Below are 18,918 nucleotides of genomic sequence, written 5' to 3' on the forward strand. Positions count from 1 at the left end.
AACTATGCCCCAAAACTATGGAACAAACTACCCCAAAACATCAGGGAAGCCAACTCGCTAGACATCTTCAAAAGACAGACATCTCTTTGCTCAGGCATTTCAATGAAACATCAGGGATATCCTGACACAAATTGTACTTTACCTGCACTATTCTTACCCTACCTACTTTCATACACTTCCTATCAAATTCATGTGTCGGTTCTATGCAAATTTTATCTCACTACCTCCTATGCACTGTAATTTTAAGAGCACTGCTCTGTTGTAATTCAAAACTGGACTTTGTAAAGAAACTCAAAGTTAAGAAGGGTCATCATCACTAACTGAGCCCCCTGCTCATGCCTTCAGAAGGGTCATCATCACTAACCGAGCCCCCTGCTCATGCCTTCAGAAGGGTCATCATCACTAACCGAGCCCCCTGCTCATGCCTTCAGAAGGGTCATCATCACTAACCGAGCCCCCTGCTCATGCCTTCAGAAGGGTCATCACTAACCGAGCCCCATGCTCATGCCTTCAGAAGGGTCATCATCACTAACCGAGCCCCCTGCTCATGCCTTCAGAAGGGTCATCATCATCACGAACCGAGCCCCCTGCTAATGCTTTCAGAAGGGTCATCACTAACCGAGCCCCCTGCTAATGCCTTCAGAAGGGTCATCACTAACCGAGCCCCCTGCTAATGCTTTCAGAAGGGTCATCACTAACCGAGCCCCCTTATCACTAACCGAGCCCCCTGCTAATGCTTTCAGAAGGGTCATCACTAACCGAGCCCCCTTATCACTAACCGAGCCCCCTGCTAATGCATTCAGAAGGGTCATCACTAACCGCGCCCCCTGCTAATGCATTCAGAAGAGTCATCACTAACCGAGCCCCCTGCTAATGCATTCAGAAGGGTCATCATCACTAACCGAGCCCCCTGCTCATGCCTTCAGAAGGGTCATCATCACTAACCGAGCCCCCTGCTCATGTCTTCAGAAGGGTCATCATCACTAACCGAGCCCCCTGCTCATGCCTTCAGAAGGGTCATCATCACTAACCGAGCCCCCTGCTCATGCCTTCAGAAGGGCTTCACTCCAGTGCATTTGCTTCTGAGGAATTTGCACCAGGCCTCCTGTTCACATCTGTTAGCAATTCTAGTGCAAGTCGATGGGGTTTGAAACTATGACAACACTGAAGAAAAACCTCCACGTGGTTCAGCTACAGTTATAGTAGGAACCGGTAACGGGACCGTTGGAATGAAGGGTTTGAAACAACAGACTTCACAGCCACCCTGAGAAGCTTGTGATTTTGAGAGTTTCACACGGCATTGATTTGCCCTAGTGTTGCTAAGGGGGGGTTCGGTTTCTCAACCAAAAAACACCGGCATGAAATCCATTTGATTGTTATAGGAGGAGTTTGCAATCAATTAGGCTTCTAAAAGTCAAGAACCCTCCCTTTTTACAGTTTTCTTTTCTATGTGGTGATTGGCCCGGGTTGAGTAACTGGCTACAGTGGCCACGTGGCTGTCACTTGACCTTAACTGTGGCCCTGAACATTGTCCACCGGGTTGTGATCAGATTACTATACCTCTAGACTCTGAACTACCACCTTCAGTTGAGATCAGCAGTAGATTCTCTCGGGAACTGAGCAGGTTCTGTGTGATTGGCCGGGTTGAGACATGAAGAGACACCCAGTGAGGTCCGCCTCCTCGTCTCCACACCCTGAGGCTGTCCCAGTCCTTACCTTTTATTCCTAATTCCAGTCCCAATCCGTATGTTTAATACCTAATCCCAATCCCTTTTATTATGTTTGATACTTAATTCCAATCCCAATTCTTACATTTATTCCTAATTCAAATCCCAATTCCAATTATTATGTTTTTTTTTTTTATCCACTTTTTCTCCCATTTTCTATATTTTCTCCCATCTTAATTTCGTATCATCCAATTCAACCCTCCCCTGTCACGAACGCTGTTTCTTGCCTCCCACAAGCCGGCTGCAATGTGGACTAAGTCATACATAGCACAAGTCCCCTCCGGTACTTGAGGTAACAGCAGTCGCATCTTTTCACCTGCGCAGCTCGATCTCTCAGTGGCGAGGAGTAACGCGTGGGAGGCTCACGCTGCCCCCGACACTTCCTGATTCTACTGCGCAGGCGCACCAACCGACCTGTAGGAGTCGCTGTCCACAACCCCCGATCCCCACCCATCAGTTTCCCACCCCCTAATACGGCCAATGTGTATTAGTATGAACGACCAGCTAAACTGAAAGCAATGTGGAGCGCTGGGCTCGAACAGGCAAGCCCAGCGTCTCCGTCATTCGTGGCGAGCGCCTTGCCCACTACGCCACGTAGCCGCCCAGCAATTATTATGTTTTATATCTAATTCCAATCCCAATTCATGTTTTATTCCTAATTTCAATTCTTATTTTTTATACCAGATTACAATCCCAATTCTTGTGTTTTATATCCAATTTCAATTACAGTCCTTACACCTAATTCCAATTGTCCAGCCAATTTAGGTGGGGGTGTAATCCGCAGTGCGATGGCATGCTGGTGGGTGATTGAAGGGGATTGGCTGGAGATGCAGTATATGTGGAGGTGGCCTTCTGTTTTCATGTCAGACTTCTTGCTTGCATCTCCTATCAGCCCAAGTGATCTGGCTGTGGGTCTTAGGGTGTTTTCACACCTGTAGTTCGTTTGCTCTGTTCCGATTCAGGGAGACACAGGGACTATAATGATTCATGTGTATGATTCATAGTTCATTTGTGTTCACACGGCTGTGTTAACAGCGGACCAAAACAAACGCACGCGCGAGCAAACTGTCACTCATTGGTCAGATTTTGGGGTGTGCCCCCCCCCCCCCCCCTAACCCTGAATCTCCGCGTTACATTGAGCACACACGACACGCACGCTGTGCACTAGCAGCCACTTTAACACTTTAACATGAGCGGGCACACACTCATGCCGCACTCACCCACACTTATTGCCAAAAGGAAAGGCCACTTTAAATTAGTATAGCAACAGTAACAGTGTATTGCACTACCAAAGCTACCTAGCATGTCCTATATGCTCTGTAAATAACTATGTACAGACATAGACGCCTGCGCAATAGAGCAGACGATGCACGTGCTCCAGGACTATTGAACTTGGGGGAGCAAGGATATGATCTTGCTCCACCACTTTTTGATCATATGAAAAATATGATATACCCCCCCCCCCCCCCCAATATATAAATCTAAGCATAACTACGTAATTTCAATCAAATTAATAATACGCAATGACACTTAATAACACGTTTTTAAGTTTCCAAAGATTGCGACCCCCCCCCCCCTGCTCCCCCATATGGTTTGATCCAGTGCCTCTCCCACCCCCAGCAGAGCAGACGGCGCACGGCGCTGGCTGCAGGTAGGCTGAGTGTAAATAAAGGCCACAGAAGTGTGTCATTTGGTGGCAGGCAGGATTTTCCAGTAAGTTGTTTATGATTGTTAAGATTATTTATGTTAGACATGTCTTCTATTGAGTGGTAGAAGTTCTACCACGCAATACAATAAAAGTGTTTCACGTCCCGAAATGCCATCTGGTCATACCAAACAATAATAATAATAATAATAACAAAGTTTCCCTCTGGTTGGCGTTAGCTTTAGTGCTAGCCGCTAGGTAACGTTGTCATATATCTAGATATGTGGTGTCGTCAGCTGGATAACGTTGACTTCGTTTGCAAATTTTAACGTTCGAAGCAGGGCCGGATTAACGACGGCCGCGGCCCGTGGGCCTTTAGTGATGAGGGCCCCCCAAATTTTTTTTTTACTTTTTTTTTTACTTTTTTTTTATAATAATAATAATGCAATAAGGGGACCCTGATGTAAACAAAACAAAAGTCTTTCTCTGGTCTGCATCCCCTTAACAATTGTGTGTATTGAGCCGTACTATATTGTACCCATTCTGCAATATGTTAATAACATTTTTAATCAATCAATAACAGATTGCAGAATGGGTACAGTACAGTACAGCTCAATACACACAATTGTTAAGGGGATGCAGACCAGAGAAAGACTTTCGTCTTGTTTACATCAGGGTTCCCCATTTTCAATTCATAATGAATTGTAAGTAAGGGTGCAATAGAAATGTTTCATAATGATGTTCAGTGTATTCATAAGTGTATTGCTCTCCTTAATGTAGAATGATATGGTGACTGTGCAGACTCAGGGAGGAGGCAGAGAAGGAGAGAAAGAGACCCAAGAGTTACAGGTAATGGAAATATCAGACAGCTTAAAGTGTAGGATAACATAACAAATTAAGACACAAAATAGGCTATATTTACAGCAGACCCTGTTATTGTTCCTTGTTGGTATTTTTTCTCTCTTTCTTATTAAAAACTTGGCCTATTTGAAAGGAGATTGATTTAATAAAAATAAAAGAGCGAAAAATCAATATACAGTATATATACAGTATATATATATATATATATATATATATATTAATATATTATTATTATTATTATAGTAATTGGCTATCATACTGCAATATAAACTGAGTTTTATAGTGAAAAGAGCAGCTTTATTGGTCAAGATTGAAGGCTCTATATTGCAGGAAATTGCATGTACAGGTTCATTAAATGAAAAAAATGTCTGCTAGGGAGGGGGTCGTGCCGGACCCCCTCCAAACCACCCCTTGCCTGTCAAAAAAAAAAAAAAAAAAAAATTATAATAATAAAAAAAAAAAAAAAAAAAATTATGCACCCCCACTTTCAACTATAACTAGGCGGCCATGTGTACAGATACCGAGATGTCACACCATGTTACCTGTTACCTCTTTCCCGCAACGATGTGCAATACAGTGGTACAACATATAATAGAATAGAAACCACCCGCATTTCATTGTATACTTGTATGCCGTGACAAATAAAACTCTTGACTTGACTTGACTTTGTTGTCATATCCCTATTCCTTCTCTCTCCCCCATGTTCTCTGTATTCTCTCTATTCCTTGTCCTCCTTGTATTCTCTCTCTTCCTTGTATTTTCTCTCTTCCTTGTCCTCCTTGCATTTTCTCTCTTGTCCTCCTTGTATTTTCTCTCTTGTCCTCCTTGTATTCTCTCTCTTCCTTGTATTTTCTCTCTTGTCCTCCTTGTATTCTCTCTCTTCCTTGTATTCTCTCTCTTGTCCTCCTTGTATTCTCTCTTCCTTGTATTTTCTCTCTTGTCCTTCTTGTATTCTCTCTCTTCCTTGTATTTTCTCTCTTGTCCTCCTTGTATTCTCTCTTCCTTGTATTTTCTCTCTTGTCCTCCTTGTATTCTCTCTCTTCCTTGTATTTTCCCTCTTGTCCTCCTTGTATTCTCTCTCTTGTATTTTCTCTCTTGTCGTCCTTGTATTCTCTCTCTTCCTTGTATTTCTTCTCTTGTCTTCCTTGTATTCTCTCTCTTCCTTGTATTTTCCCTCTTGTCCTCCTTGTATTATCTCTCTTCCTTGTATTCTCTCTCTTCCTTGTATTCTCTCTCTTGTTCTCCTTCTATTCTCTCTCTTGTCCTCCTTGTATTCTCTCTCTTGTTCTCCTTCTATTCTCTCTCTTGTCCTCCTTGTATTATCTCTCTTCCTTGTATTCTCTCTCTTCCTTGTATTCTCTCTCTTCCTTGTATTCTCTCTCTTGTTCTCCTTCTATTCTCTCTCTTGTCCTCCTTGTATTCTCTCTCTTCCTTGTATTCTCTCTCCGTGTCCTCAGTATTTTCTAATAACACAGGTGTGTTTGCCACAAGGTTTGTCATGAAGGGGCTCTTTGTTCTGGTCGAGCTGTCTGTCTCTCTTTCTCTTTGCCCCCCCCCCCCCACCCCTCACCCCGTCCTCTCAGTCTGTCAGTCTCCTATTATACAATACTCCTCACTATGTTCAGTCTTTTGAACTAAGCTCTGATTGAAAAGGCCTTTTTCTTTTTTAAAGGAATTTTAAGACACAAGAATATTCTCTTCATACATGCCGAGATGCTGACCCCTGGCCAGGCCGGTAGAGCAAGACGAAGGCTGTGTCATGAAATGCTGCATGCCTCTATTTTATATTTTATATCTCTCTCTCTGTGTATATATATATATTTCTCTAATTAATTTTCCTTTTAGATTCTAGTGTTTATTGTAACCATATTTATTGTAACATAAAATAACTGATAGAGCATACAGACCCTCATCTGCACCTTGATCACACTGCCTACTTCCTCAAATGCGTATATTCAGAGTTAATTATATTGTTTACACTGCCTATTTGTACTTCACTACCTTACTATAATTTATATTGCCTGTATTTATGTCTTTCTACTATTACCCTGCCCATACCTGTACCCCCCCCCCCCCCCATGCTGCTATGACAAATTCCCCCAAGGGGATCAATAAAGGAATATCTTATCTTATGTTATCTTATTTCCTCTTACATTCTTACTTGACTTCCTGTGAGTTAAACTCGCCACCCCCTCACTTCCTGCCGGCTTTCTCCCCTCTCCTCTCTCTCCCCTCTCTCCTCTCCTCTCCTCATCCACCCCTCTCCCCTCTCTCCTCTCCCCTCTCCTCTCTCTCCCCTTTCACCTCTCCTCTCCTCATCCACCCCTCTCCCCTCTCTCCTCTCCCCTCTCCTCTCTCTCCCCTTTCACCTCTCCTCTCCTCATCCACCCCTCTCCCCTCTCTCCTCTCCCCTCTCCTCTCTCTCCCCTCTCACCTCCTCTCACATCTCACCTCCTTCCTCTCCCCTCACCCCTCTCCTTGTCCACCTCTCTCCCCTCTCCCCTCTCTCCTCTCTCTCCCCCCTCTCTCCCCTCTCATCTCTCCCCTCCCCTCTCACCTCTCCCCTCCTCTCCTCCCTCTCCCCTCTCATCCCTCCCCTCTCACCTCTCCCCTCTCACCTCTCCCCTCTCCCCTCTCCCCTCTCCTCTCCCCTCTCCCCTCTCCTCTCCCCTCTCCCCTCTTCCCTCTCACCTCTCCCCTCTCACCTCTCCTCTCACCTCTCCCCTCTCCCCTCTCCCCTCTCCTCTCCCCTCTCCCCTCTTCCCTCTCACCTCTCCCCTCACCCCTCTCTCCTCTCCCCTCTCACTTCTCCCCTCTCCCCTCTCCCCTCTCACTTCTCACCTCTCACCTCACCCCTCTCTCCTCTCCCCTCTCACCTCACCCCTCTCACCTCACCCCTCTCTCCTCTCCCCTCTCCCCTCTCCCAGGAGCCCGGCCCGGCCAAGGTGGCCGTGACACGCAGTATCAGCGGGGGCAGCATCCCCTGTGTTCCCAGCAGCATCGCCAGCGCAGAGCGGGTCCCGGGCAGCCGAGCCAGCCTCTGGCAGGAGGAGGGGCGCTGGGGTCGGCCCTCCATCCCCTGCAGCCGCAGCGCTTCCTGCATCAGCCAGCTGGCACAGAGTCACCCGGGCCCCACCACCACCACCACCACCACCACCAGCCAGGACGGTCAGGAAACCCAGGCCTAGGCATATCTCTATCTCTCTCACACACACACACACACACACCCCTGGTCTAGAATTAACTGTTTTTTACCTCAAAACGGGTTCTTTTCAAAATGCTCTCAAACGGAAATGAAGCGATAAAAAACCAATCTGCCTTGACAGCACTGACTGGAAAAGGATTCTTTGATAAGCGACGGGCAGATTAGACACATAGCCATAATTTAAAACATAGATTAGGCGATATTAAGCGTAACATTGGCGCCGATGGTGGCATTGAAGCGCTACCTCTGGCGCCACCTCGTGGCATTCAAAGTGTTAAGGCTGTCAAAATTAATGCCATAATTTTGGAGATTAATAAAAAAAATGTAAGCATTAAAATAAATGAATCTAGATTAATCTATAGAGTGAAACATCTTCAATCTTAGCGCCGCGGATATAAGAAAGAGGTCTAGCTGAGTCAATGTTGATGGTTTTGTTGAACATTTGTATTTCACAGGAGAGAAACTGTATTCAAAGAAAGCTATTAAAATAGTCTTTTAATCTAAATTGATGATTTAATCTAAATTGATTTTACATTATATATATATATCTTTTTTTTGAAAACCGATAATTTCCGATATCACATTTTAATGCCAATATCGGTAGGCCGATAATATGGGACATCCCTGAGAGAGAGAGAGAGAGAGAGAGAGAGAGAGACGGGAGACGGGAGACGGGAGAGAGAGAGACGGGAGAGTGAATGAATGTTCAAATCTGGTGGGTGTAGGCGTCCTGCCACCCCCACTCTAAACGGCTAATGGCACTGACTGAGTAATAGCAGCAGAGGTAAAAGAGGCTGACAGAGAGAGAGAGAGAGAGAGAGAGAGAGAGAGAGAGAGAGAGAGACACACACAGAGAGAGGGAGAGAGAACGAGATAGAGTGTTTAAGCTAATTGGGAGCACTAGCACATGGCCACGCGGTAAGCGCTCGAAATACACCCACCGTGAATGAACATATAGACATGTGCATGCGAACACATACCAACATACATAGACACACACACGCACGCACACACGCACGCACGCACGCACGCGCGCACACACACACACACACACACACACACACACACACGTATTTACCTGACATTCACCTGGTCACCATCTGACATTCACCTGGTCATTCACCTGGTCACTATCCAACATTCACCTGGTCACTATCCAACATTCACCTGGTCACTATCTGACCTTCACCTGGTCACTATCCAACATTCACCTGGTCACTATCTGACCTTCACCTGGTCACTATCCAACATTCACCTGGTCACTATCCAACATTCACCTGGTCACTATCCGACATTCACCTGGTCACTATCCGACATTCACCTGGTCACTATCTGACATTCACCTGGTCACTATCCGACATTCACCTGGTCACTATCCAACATTCACCTGGTCACCATCCAACATTCACCTGGTCACTATCCAACATTCACCTGGTCACTATCCAACATTCACCTGGTCACTATCCGACATTCACCTGGTCACTATCTGACATTCACCTGGTCACTATCCAACATTCACCTGGTCACTATCTGACATTCACCTGGTCACTATCCAACATTCACCTGGTCACTATCCAACATTCACCTGGTCACTATCCGACATTCACCTGGTCACTATCCGACATTCACCTGGTCACTATCTGACATTCACCTGGTCACTATCCAACATTCACCTGGTCACTATCTGACCTTCACCTGGTCACTATCCAACATTCACCTGGTCACTATCCAACATTCACCTGGTCACTATCCGACATTCACCTGGTCACTATCCGACATTCACCTGGTCACTATCTGACATTCACCTGGTCACTATCCGACATTCACCTGGTCACTATCCAACATTCACCTGGTCACCATCCAACATTCACCTGGTCACTATCCAACATTCACCTGGTCACTATCTGACATTCACCTGGTCACTATCTGACATTCACCTGGTCACTATCTGACATTCACCTGGTCACTATCCAACATTCACCTGGTCACCATCTGACATTCACCTGGTCACTATCTGACATTCACCTGGTCACTATCTGACATTCACCTGGTCACCATCCAACATTCTCCTGGTCACCATCTGACATTCACCTGGTCACTATCTGACATTCACCTGGTCACTATCTGACATTCACCTGGTCACTATCTGACATTCACCTGGTCACTATTCAACATTCACCTGGTCACTATCTGACATTCACCTGGTCACTATCCAACATTGATTGATTGATTGATTGATTGATTGATTGATTGAAAACTTTATTAACAGATTGCAGAATGGGTACAATACAGTAACAGCTCAATACACACAATTGTTAAGGGGATGCAGACCAGAGAAAGACTTTCGTCTTGTTTACATCAGGGTCCCCCATTTTCAATTCATCTGGACATATATGACATACATGACATACAGATAGTCAGTACTGCTACATCTTACATTTATGACATACCAGATTTGCAAATACAGTACTGTTTGTGATACAGAAGGAGTCAAGAAAAGGGAGTATATACATTTGACGTAGAAACTGTACATTGGAGGAGGTTGGGTGGGGTTGTGTGGGGGGGGGTTGGGTACATTGGGATATTGACAACCATATTGGGTAATTTACATTGGAGGTGGTTGGGGGGGGGGGGGAACACTGTATAAACAAGCAAAACTGTACATTGAGGGGGGGGGGGGGAGACACTGTACAAACAAGCAAAATTGTACATTGGACTATTGACAAAACCATACTAGGTAAATGACTGTACATTGGAGGGGGTTGGGTTAGGATATTTACAGGGGCCAGTTTTGAATTGCAGTCTCCCGTAGGCAGGGCCGGACTGGCCATCGGGAGCACCGGGAGTTCTCCCGGTGGCCTGACCTGGACAGATAAAAAAAATATATATATATTATATAATAAAATTTTTTTTTTTTTTTTTTTTTATTATTATTATTATTATTATATTTTTTGCCCACAGTCAGGCCACTGAATTTAGACGCCATTGTTTCTAGTTGCGGCGGTGCGATAGTTAGATAATAGGTGGGTGGGGTGGGGGGGAACAACCAGGATTTCACTGTCTGCGACAGAGTTGGAGTAGTGTCTGACTCTCCCCCTCTCGCGGAGCATTCTCACACACACACAAATGGAACCGTGCTGTGATTGGTGAATGTGATTGGTGGAGGCGGGACCAGGCCATACAACTGATTGACAGCGGAGACGGCGAATGGAATGGCAGAGATGGCACTCTCACGAGATAAAGCTGGGAACGAGGTTACACTGAGCCAGGTAGTGAAGTGGGGACTCGGGAGAGAGATAGAACGAAAGTAACATTGATGTCAAGATGGACAGTGGAAGAAAGAGAAAGGGTGGATCAGAGAGGGAGAAAGCAAACAAAAGAAAGGCCCTTGCATCAGGAGATGCTGCTAAATCCGGGAACATTTATCAAATGTTTTCTTGCACCAAGCCCAAAGTCAAGGGACCAGCAGGTAACGTCAGTGAGAAAAATAAACACGTGGATGTTGATTGATTGATTGATTGAAAACTTTATTAACAGATTGCAGAATGGGTACAATACAGTACAGCTCAATACACACAATTGTTAAGGGGATGCAGACCAGAGAAAGACTTTCGTCTTGTTTACATCAGGGTCCCCCATTTTCAATTCATCTGGACATATATGACATACATGACATACAGATAGTCAGTACTGCTACATCTATACATTTATGACATACCAGATTTGCAAATACAGTACTGTTTGTGATACAGAAGGAGTCAGGAAAAGGGAGTATATACATTTGACGTAGAAACTGTACATTGGAGGAGGTTGGGTGGGGGGGGGGGGGTTGGGTACACTGGGATATTGACAACCATACTGGGTAATCTACATTGGAGGTGGTTGGGGGGGGGGGGGGGCACACTGTATATACAAGCAAAACTGTACATTGAGGGGGGGGGGGGGAGACACTGTACAAACAAACAAAATTGTACATTGGACTATTGACAAAACCATACTAGGTAAATGAATGTACATTGGAGGGGGTTGGGTTAGGATATTTACAGGGGCCAGTGTTGAATTGCAGTCTCCCGTAGGTGTCCCTTGAGAGAGGTTTTGAAAGTGGGTAGTGATCCACATTCCTTTACAGCTTTGGGTAGGGCGTTCCACATTGATGTGGCATAATTGCGAAACGTGTTTAGTCCCTTATTTGAGCCGAATCTGGGTTTAACATGATTTGTGGAGCTCCCTCTGGTGTTGTGATCGTGGTATTCACTGACCTTTGGGAAGTATTTTGACATGTACATGGGTACCTTGGTCGTGTAGTGTATCTTGTAGACCAGGCCCATTGCAAGTTGCTGTACTCTGTCGTCTACTCTAAGCCATCCTAGGTTGTCAAAGTGGGCAGGGGTGAGGTGGGTTCTAGGAGTAAGGTCAAGCAGTAGTCTGACCAGTTTGTTTTGAGATGTTTGTAATTTTGTTTTTAGCGCCTTTGAGGTGCTTTGGTACCATGATTGATTGATTGATTGATTGATTGATTGATTGATTGATTGATTGATTGATTGAAAAGTGTATTAACAGATTGCAGAATGGGTACAGTACAGTACAGTACAGCTCAATACATACAATTGTTTATTTGTTTATTGTTATTCGCACTTACAAATATACATTCTGGAATAAAATAAGTAAAAAGAAGAACAGTTCAAATGTGCAGGAAAGGTCAAAAAACCCAAGGGCTTATAAGCGACCTCCCCTCTTAAACCTATATAGGATAACTATACAAAAACAATCCCTCCCGTCCCCCCGTCCCCACATTATGCACAAACACATGTGCATATCCCTCTCTCATACACACAGATACATACAATACAGCATTATATATTATATTATAATGTTGGGTAAAAGATTTTAAAATACTTTACACAAATACACATGGATACTATAGACTACAATTGTTAAGGGGATGCAGACCAGAGAAAGACTTTCGTCTTGTTTACATCAGGGTCCCCCATTTTCAATTCATCATAACATATAAGACATACATTACATACAGATAGACAGTACTGCTACATCTATACATTTATGACATATCAGATTTGCAAATACAGTACTGTTTGTGATACAAAAGTGTCCAGAAAAAGAGTGTATATACATTTGACGTAGAAACTGTACATTGGAGGAGGTTGGGTGGGTGGGGTGGGGTTGGGTGGGTGGGGGCTGTACATTGGAGGTGGGGGCGGGGGGGATGGGTAGGGGGGGGACACGCATTGTACACTGTACATTGGAATACTGACAAAGCCATACTTGGTAATTTACTGTACAACTAGGTTAGGACATTTGTAGGGGCCAGTTTCGAATTGCAGTCTCCCGTAGGTGTTTTTTGAGAGTGTTTTTGAAAGTGGGTAGTGATTCACATTCCTTTACTCTTTTCTGAAAAGAGTTATTATTATTAAGAGTATATATTATTATTTGGTGGATTATATTAATATGTACTGTTGGTCTGTGGTAATTCCATGTACGAATAAATAAATAAATTATGATGATGATGAATATGGTATTGTGCTCTTGCTCTGTTTGAATAGGTGGAGAGAGTGGTTAACTGTATTATAATAGTAAATAGAAAAATATGTTATGCTCATGCTTTTTTCTTTTTGAAGGTGGAGAGAGTAGCATTGCTTGTGGCACAACAGTAGTGAGTAATGAACAAGAGAAGCCCACTATATCAGAGCAACCTGCAGGTACGAAACATTTACTTTACATTTATATTAGACCCAATTTATACAGTTTAGGGTATTTTTAATCATGGAACCCATGTAATCATGGGTTTTAAACAGGTGTACTCAAACTTTTGGGTATTGTGCTCTTGCTCTGTTCTTTGAATAGGTGGAGAGAGTAGCAGTGCAATGGCAGTGCTAGTTAGGCAGGAGCCTTTGGAGAGAGAGATGGGTCTAGGACCCAGCACAGTGATGACAGCGGAAAGTGACAGTGAAAGAAGAGAACAAGCATTTGAATATTTTTCCCGCCCTCTATCCAAAGATTTTGAATTATTTTTCAACTACCACCCACAACAAACCCCTCTAAAACCAATTCCCAAAGTGTTCCACTCAAAAGATGGTACAAACAGAAAATGGCTGTCCTACAATGATGCAAACCACTCCCTATTCTGCTCGGTATGTCTTGCATTCAGCAAATCTGACAATGACAGTGCATTCACCAGAGGAGGCATGCAGACATGGACACATGTCCATCAGAGAATAAAGGAGCATGAGCAAAGCAAGGCCCATAGAGAGAGTGCCGAAGCCTATTTCCTCAGAGCTAAAAAAGCAGACATCAGTAGCCTCCTGAGTGAAAAACAAGTCACAGCACATCGAGATCAGGTCAGGAAGAAGAGGCAGGTTATGGAACGTATCATTGACATACTCAAAGTAATTGGAAAGCGTGGTCTTAGCTACAGGGGAGACGTACATGAAGCTGCATATAGACTTGACGACCATGGCAATTTCTTGGAAATGATATTGTTGCTCAGCCGTTATGATGTCTGTCTCCAAGAGCATGTAAACGACAGCATCGAGAAGAGCAAGAGGCAACATGAGAGGAAAGGTACAGGAAGAGGGTCCCTCGTTACTTTGTTGTCCAAAACAACTGTCAACAAGTTAATTGATGTCATCAGGGTCTTAATTCAAGATGTGATTGCTGCTGAAGTTCAGGAGGCAGGGATGTTTTCAGTACAAATAGACACCACACAGGATTTAACATCCAAAGACCAGTGTGCTGTAGTTCTGCGCTATGTCACCGACGTTGTCCATGAGAGACTCATCGGTGTTATTGACTGTGAGTCAGCAACAGGACAGTATTTTGTGGAGCTCCTTAAACAGACCCTGGAGAAGGTGGGCATTAACATCAAGAACTGTGTAGGGAACTCAACAGACGGAGCTGCTAATATGCAGGGACAGTATAAGGGCTTCTCTGCATTGCTCTCAGGAGAGGCCCCTGACCAAGTGCACACTTGTTGTTACTCGCATGTGCTGAATCTGGTGCTTACAGACACCACTGGGGTTGTAGTGGCAAGTGCATCCCTTTTCTCTTTGTTGAACGACATTGCTGTGTTCACTAGGGAGTCCTACAAGCGCATGCAGGTATGCGAAGGAACCAGTGGGGACAAACGGCACAGACGGCTTGGTTTAATTGGAGAAACTCGCTGGTGGGCCAAGGACGATGCCTTGACGAAAGTGTTTGGAGGCTTTGGAAAGCCTGACCGTGCACTCTACACAGATGTGGTGATCACCATGATGAAAATTGACGAGGATGAGACCATGAAACCTGTTGCCAGAGTCAAGGCCAGAGGATACCTGGAAGCACTCCTGAGGTATGAAACCGTACTCACCGCTCAGGGTGTTTCTCCGGATTTTTGAGCAGACTTCCCCAGTCTCAAAGTACTTGCAAACAAGTGGCATGGATATTTTAACAGCCAGCGCTTGGTGATGGGAACTGAAGACAACCTGAAGAAGTGTGCCAGGGACTTCGATGGTGTGAAGAGGGCAGCAGACACTTTTGTCGAGTGGCCAATGGCATTCTGCAGGAGCAGCAGGACTGTGATGCTGAAGTGCAAACTGCTCTCCCAGAGAAGCGACAAAAAAAAAAAAAAAAAAATGCCAGGTGAATTGGCAGAAGACGAGCCCACCACAGATGCTATGTTGGATTATAAAGTCAAGATCCACGATGCAGTCCTCGACACTGTGATCAACAGTTTTCACCGGCGTTATGCAGCTAATGCAGTATTGTACTCAGATTTTGCCTGCATGGACCCGAAGAACTTCATTGAAATTAGGAAAAAGGGCCTTCCAAATGCAGCCATGACGGAGCTCAGCAAGTGCCTGCAGAAGTTTGATGAGCGTGCCACAGTGGAGAACTTGCAGGCAGAACTGACAGACCTGGCAACACAATGGGAGAGACTGAAGATGTTGCTTTTGGATGGGTACAGCACCAGAGACAGGGGAGCCGGTGACGTGCCAGGGGAACAATCTGATCATCTGGAGGAAAACATGGAGCTGACGAGCAGACATTGTAAAACATGTAAAAACTGTGCAATATGTTGCCATCTGCTCTTGTCACAGTACAATCTACTGACAGATGCCTACCATGTTATTGGTATGGGCTACAAGTTCCTCCTCACTTTATCTGTTACCCAAGTGGCCTGTGAGAGAACTTTTTCTACCCTGAAGTTCGTCAAGAACCGGTTAAGAACCTCCCTCACCCAGGATAACCTTGAAGCTTTCCTTTTGATGTCAACGGAGAAGGAGATTCTGATGGGACTTGACCGAGACAGCATAATTGACAAGATGGCAGAGGGCAGTGAATTACTGCGCCGCCTACTGACCTACTGAAGGTAGGACAATCTCTAAACTTGGCTAGATAGTGAGTAGTGACTGTCACTGACTTTTAGTGTTATGAATGTTTTTGTATGCACATCCAAATGAAACACACACACACCACAGTTTTTCTACTGATCATGTTAATATAAATGATCATTGTTAATTTACAAATAAAAGTTACCATTAAACAGATGCAACACAGATAAAAAATATCCTGCCATTCAAATCTGCTGCCTTCATTGACACATTGTGTTTATGTATTTAGTGTGTGTGTGTGTTTCTTGAGTGCACCAATGTCTCTATAACCTCTATGTTGTGTGTTCCAGAGGCAGTGTGGGTCTGTCTAAGCCCACCTTCACCCAGCAGCTGTCCATCCCTCCTGACTCCTGCAGCAGTACCTCCAGCTAAGCTGACACTTACTCTAGTTTGACACCCGTACACTTCATTCAACAACCTGCACCCACCACTGATTTTGTACATAGTTATTTATATTTATTATTTAATAAATATTGGTTAAACGTTATAGTCCTTGTGTCGTCTCCCTCCTTAATGATATGTACCTTTGGTTTTATTTGAGGTTCATAACAGTACATTGTACTAAGCAATTGTTGGCTCATTAGTTTGTGATTTGCATGCACTAAAATGCACCAGAATGCAGGAAATTAAGTATTTGTAACTCAAATGTTCCTGGTGGGGGACCCCCAAACCCCCGCTTAAAAAGTGGCCTGACTGGGGATATATTTCGCGCTATATCTCCCAGTATGAATTATTTCCCCAGTCCGGCCCTGCCCGTAGGTGTCCCTTGAGAGTGGTTTTGAAAGTGGGTAGTTCACCTGGTCACTATCCAACATTCACCTGGTCACTATCCAACATTCACCTGGTCACTATCCAACATTCACCTGGTCACTATCCAACATTCACCTGGTCACTATCTGACATTCACCTGGTCATTCACCTGGTCACTATCTGACATTCATATACCTCCCAGCCCTAAGTATAGTTGTCCTGTTGGTTTCCCAGATGGCGGCACCGTGACCATGGGGCGCAAGGTACGAGTGGAGAGCGGCTACTTCTCCCTGGAGAAGACCAGGTCGGAGCCTCCGCCCCCCCAGCAGCCGCTCCAGCACCTGGCCCAGCAGCCCCAGCCCCAGCAGCCGCCTCAGCACCTGGCCCTGTCCACGACCACGTCCTGCTCCCTGGGAGCCCCCAACCACAGGTACACCTCCGCCCAGTCGGACCCCCTCACCTCCACCCTCTACCACCCCCCACCAGAACCCACTCCCCCCTCCCCAGGCGCGCTGCTCTCCCCCACCTACTCCACCATCAGCTCCTCCCAGAGCTCGCTGGACTCGGAGCCCAGCAGTAGCAGCTGCGCGCCCAGCTGGGACGGGCGAGGAGGAGGAGACGGCGGGGGGGGGAGCGTGTGCAGCGTCGGTAGCGCCGGCAGCGGCGGAGGAGGAGGAGGTAGAGCAGCGGGCCGATCCGGCAGAGAGTACACGGCGCTCTCTGACGTGCCGCGCGCCCGACGGGTGAGCCACCGCGAGGCGTTCCGCTCGGAGAAGAAGAGGCAGGAGCTGCGGGCGCGCACCCGGAGCCCCGGGAGGGAGGAGGTCGCGCGGCTGTTCGGAGAGGAGCGCAGGTGAGAGAGGGAGGCCGACGTCCGTGGAGCGGCGACTTTTAGGCCCCGACTTTTCCAAGGGGTGAGGGGAGGGGTGAGAGGAGGGGGGAGAGGTCTGGACGAGGAGAGGGGAGAGGGAAGAGGCGAGAGGAGGGGGGAGACGGGAGAGGTGTCGGAGAGGGGAGAGGGAAGAGGTGAGAGGTGAGAGGGAAGAGGTGAGGAGGGGGGAGAGGTGTGGACGAGGAGAGGTGAGAGGAGGTGAGAGGAGGGGTGAGAGGGAAGAGGTGAGAGGGAAGAGGTGAGAGGAGGGGGGAGAGGGAAGAGGTGAGAGGGAAGAGGTCAGAGGAGGGGGGAGAGGTGTGGACGAGAAGAGGTGAGAGGGAAGAGGTGAGAGGAGGGGGGAGAGGTGAGAGGGAAGAGGTGAGAGGGAAGAGGTGAGAGGAGGGGGGAGAGGGAAGAGGTGAGAGGGAAGAGGTGAGAGGGAAGAGGTGAGAGGAGGGGGGAGAGGTGAGAGGGAAGAGGTGAGAGGGAAGAGGTGAGAGGAGGGGGGAGAGGGAAGAGGTGAGAGGGAAGAGGTGAGAGGGAAGAGGTGAGAGGGAAGAGGTGAGAGGAGGGGGGAGAGGGAAGAGGTGAGAGGGAAGAGGTGAGAGGGAAGAGGTGAGAGGAGGGGGGAGAGGGAAGAGGTGAGAGGGAAGAGGTGAGAGGAGGGGGGAGAGGTGAGAGGGAAGAGGTGAGAGGAGGGGGGAGAGGTGAGAGGGAAGAGGTGAGAGGGAAGAGGTGAGAGGAGGGGGGAGAGGGAAGAGGTGAGAGGGAAGAGGTGAGAGGGAAGAGGTGAGAGGAGGGGGGAGAGGAGAGGTGAGAGGAGGGGGGAGGGGGATGAGGTGTGTGAGGAGGGGGAGAGGGTGATGTGGAGAGGAGAGGATGGAGAGGTGGAGGAGAGGTGGTGAGGGATGAGGTAGAGGTAGGGGAGGGTGGACGAGTGGGGGAGAGGTGTGGACGAGGAGAGAGGGGAGAGGAGAGGGGTTGACAAGGAGAGGGGAGAGGGCAGCGGTTTCCAAAAGTGGGGCCTGGGATCCTCCGAGGGTCCTGGAAGGAGTTCCAGGGAGTTCCCCAGCGGCAAAACTTGAGGGATTGTTTACATTTCCCCCGTAATTTCCATGAGCTTGAAGTCGTCATGAGGAGAGAACTCTAATGCAGATAATATTAAAATCATATCCAAAAACTAAAATCCTCTCGGATTAGGAAAATCTGGGGCAGAATAGTGGCAGAATTTGTGTGTATTTTGGGGGCTTCCTTGCAATTTCTTATGACCAAATCTCCCATAGTCATAAACATAAATGCTGATTCTATAACGATGATGATTATGATGATGGCCAATCAGGATATCCTGATGGATTGTGGTAAAGTAACTATAACTACTGCCCTGGGCTTTGGGTCCATAGTCTGAACACACAGCCATATCCTTCTGCATACGCCTGCATAAAAGGAGGGCATTCAAGGCCTCATCTTTG

The 18,918-nt window shown here is 46.5% G+C and overlaps 1 protein-coding gene across 5 annotated transcripts in view; it reads left to right on the forward strand.

Annotated features, from left to right (window-relative positions):
- LOC311235219 (myosin phosphatase Rho interacting protein) overlaps window positions 1-18,918 on the forward strand; it is a 178,900-nt gene that overhangs the window by 107,680 nt on the left and 52,302 nt on the right. For 3 of the 5 annotated variants that reach the window (XM_084322622.1, XM_084322621.1, XM_084322623.1), the window contains exons 6-8: window positions 7,161-7,401; window positions 13,075-13,155; window positions 16,810-17,428. In XM_084322622.1, the coding sequence (XP_084178748.1) occupies window positions 7,161-7,401; window positions 13,075-13,155; window positions 16,810-17,428 (941 nt within the window). Of the gene's footprint in view, window positions 1-7,160; window positions 7,402-13,074; window positions 13,156-15,175; window positions 15,804-16,115; window positions 17,429-18,918 lie in introns of those variants that run through there. The other 2 variants (XM_084322624.1, XM_084322625.1) reach the window with 2 other exon arrangements.

The sequence above is a fragment of the Notolepis coatsorum genome, assembly GCF_963971535.1.
Source record: "Notolepis coatsorum genome assembly, chromosome: 10".
In the NCBI taxonomy this organism is placed as follows: Eukaryota; Metazoa; Chordata; class Actinopteri; order Aulopiformes; family Paralepididae; genus Notolepis; species Notolepis coatsorum.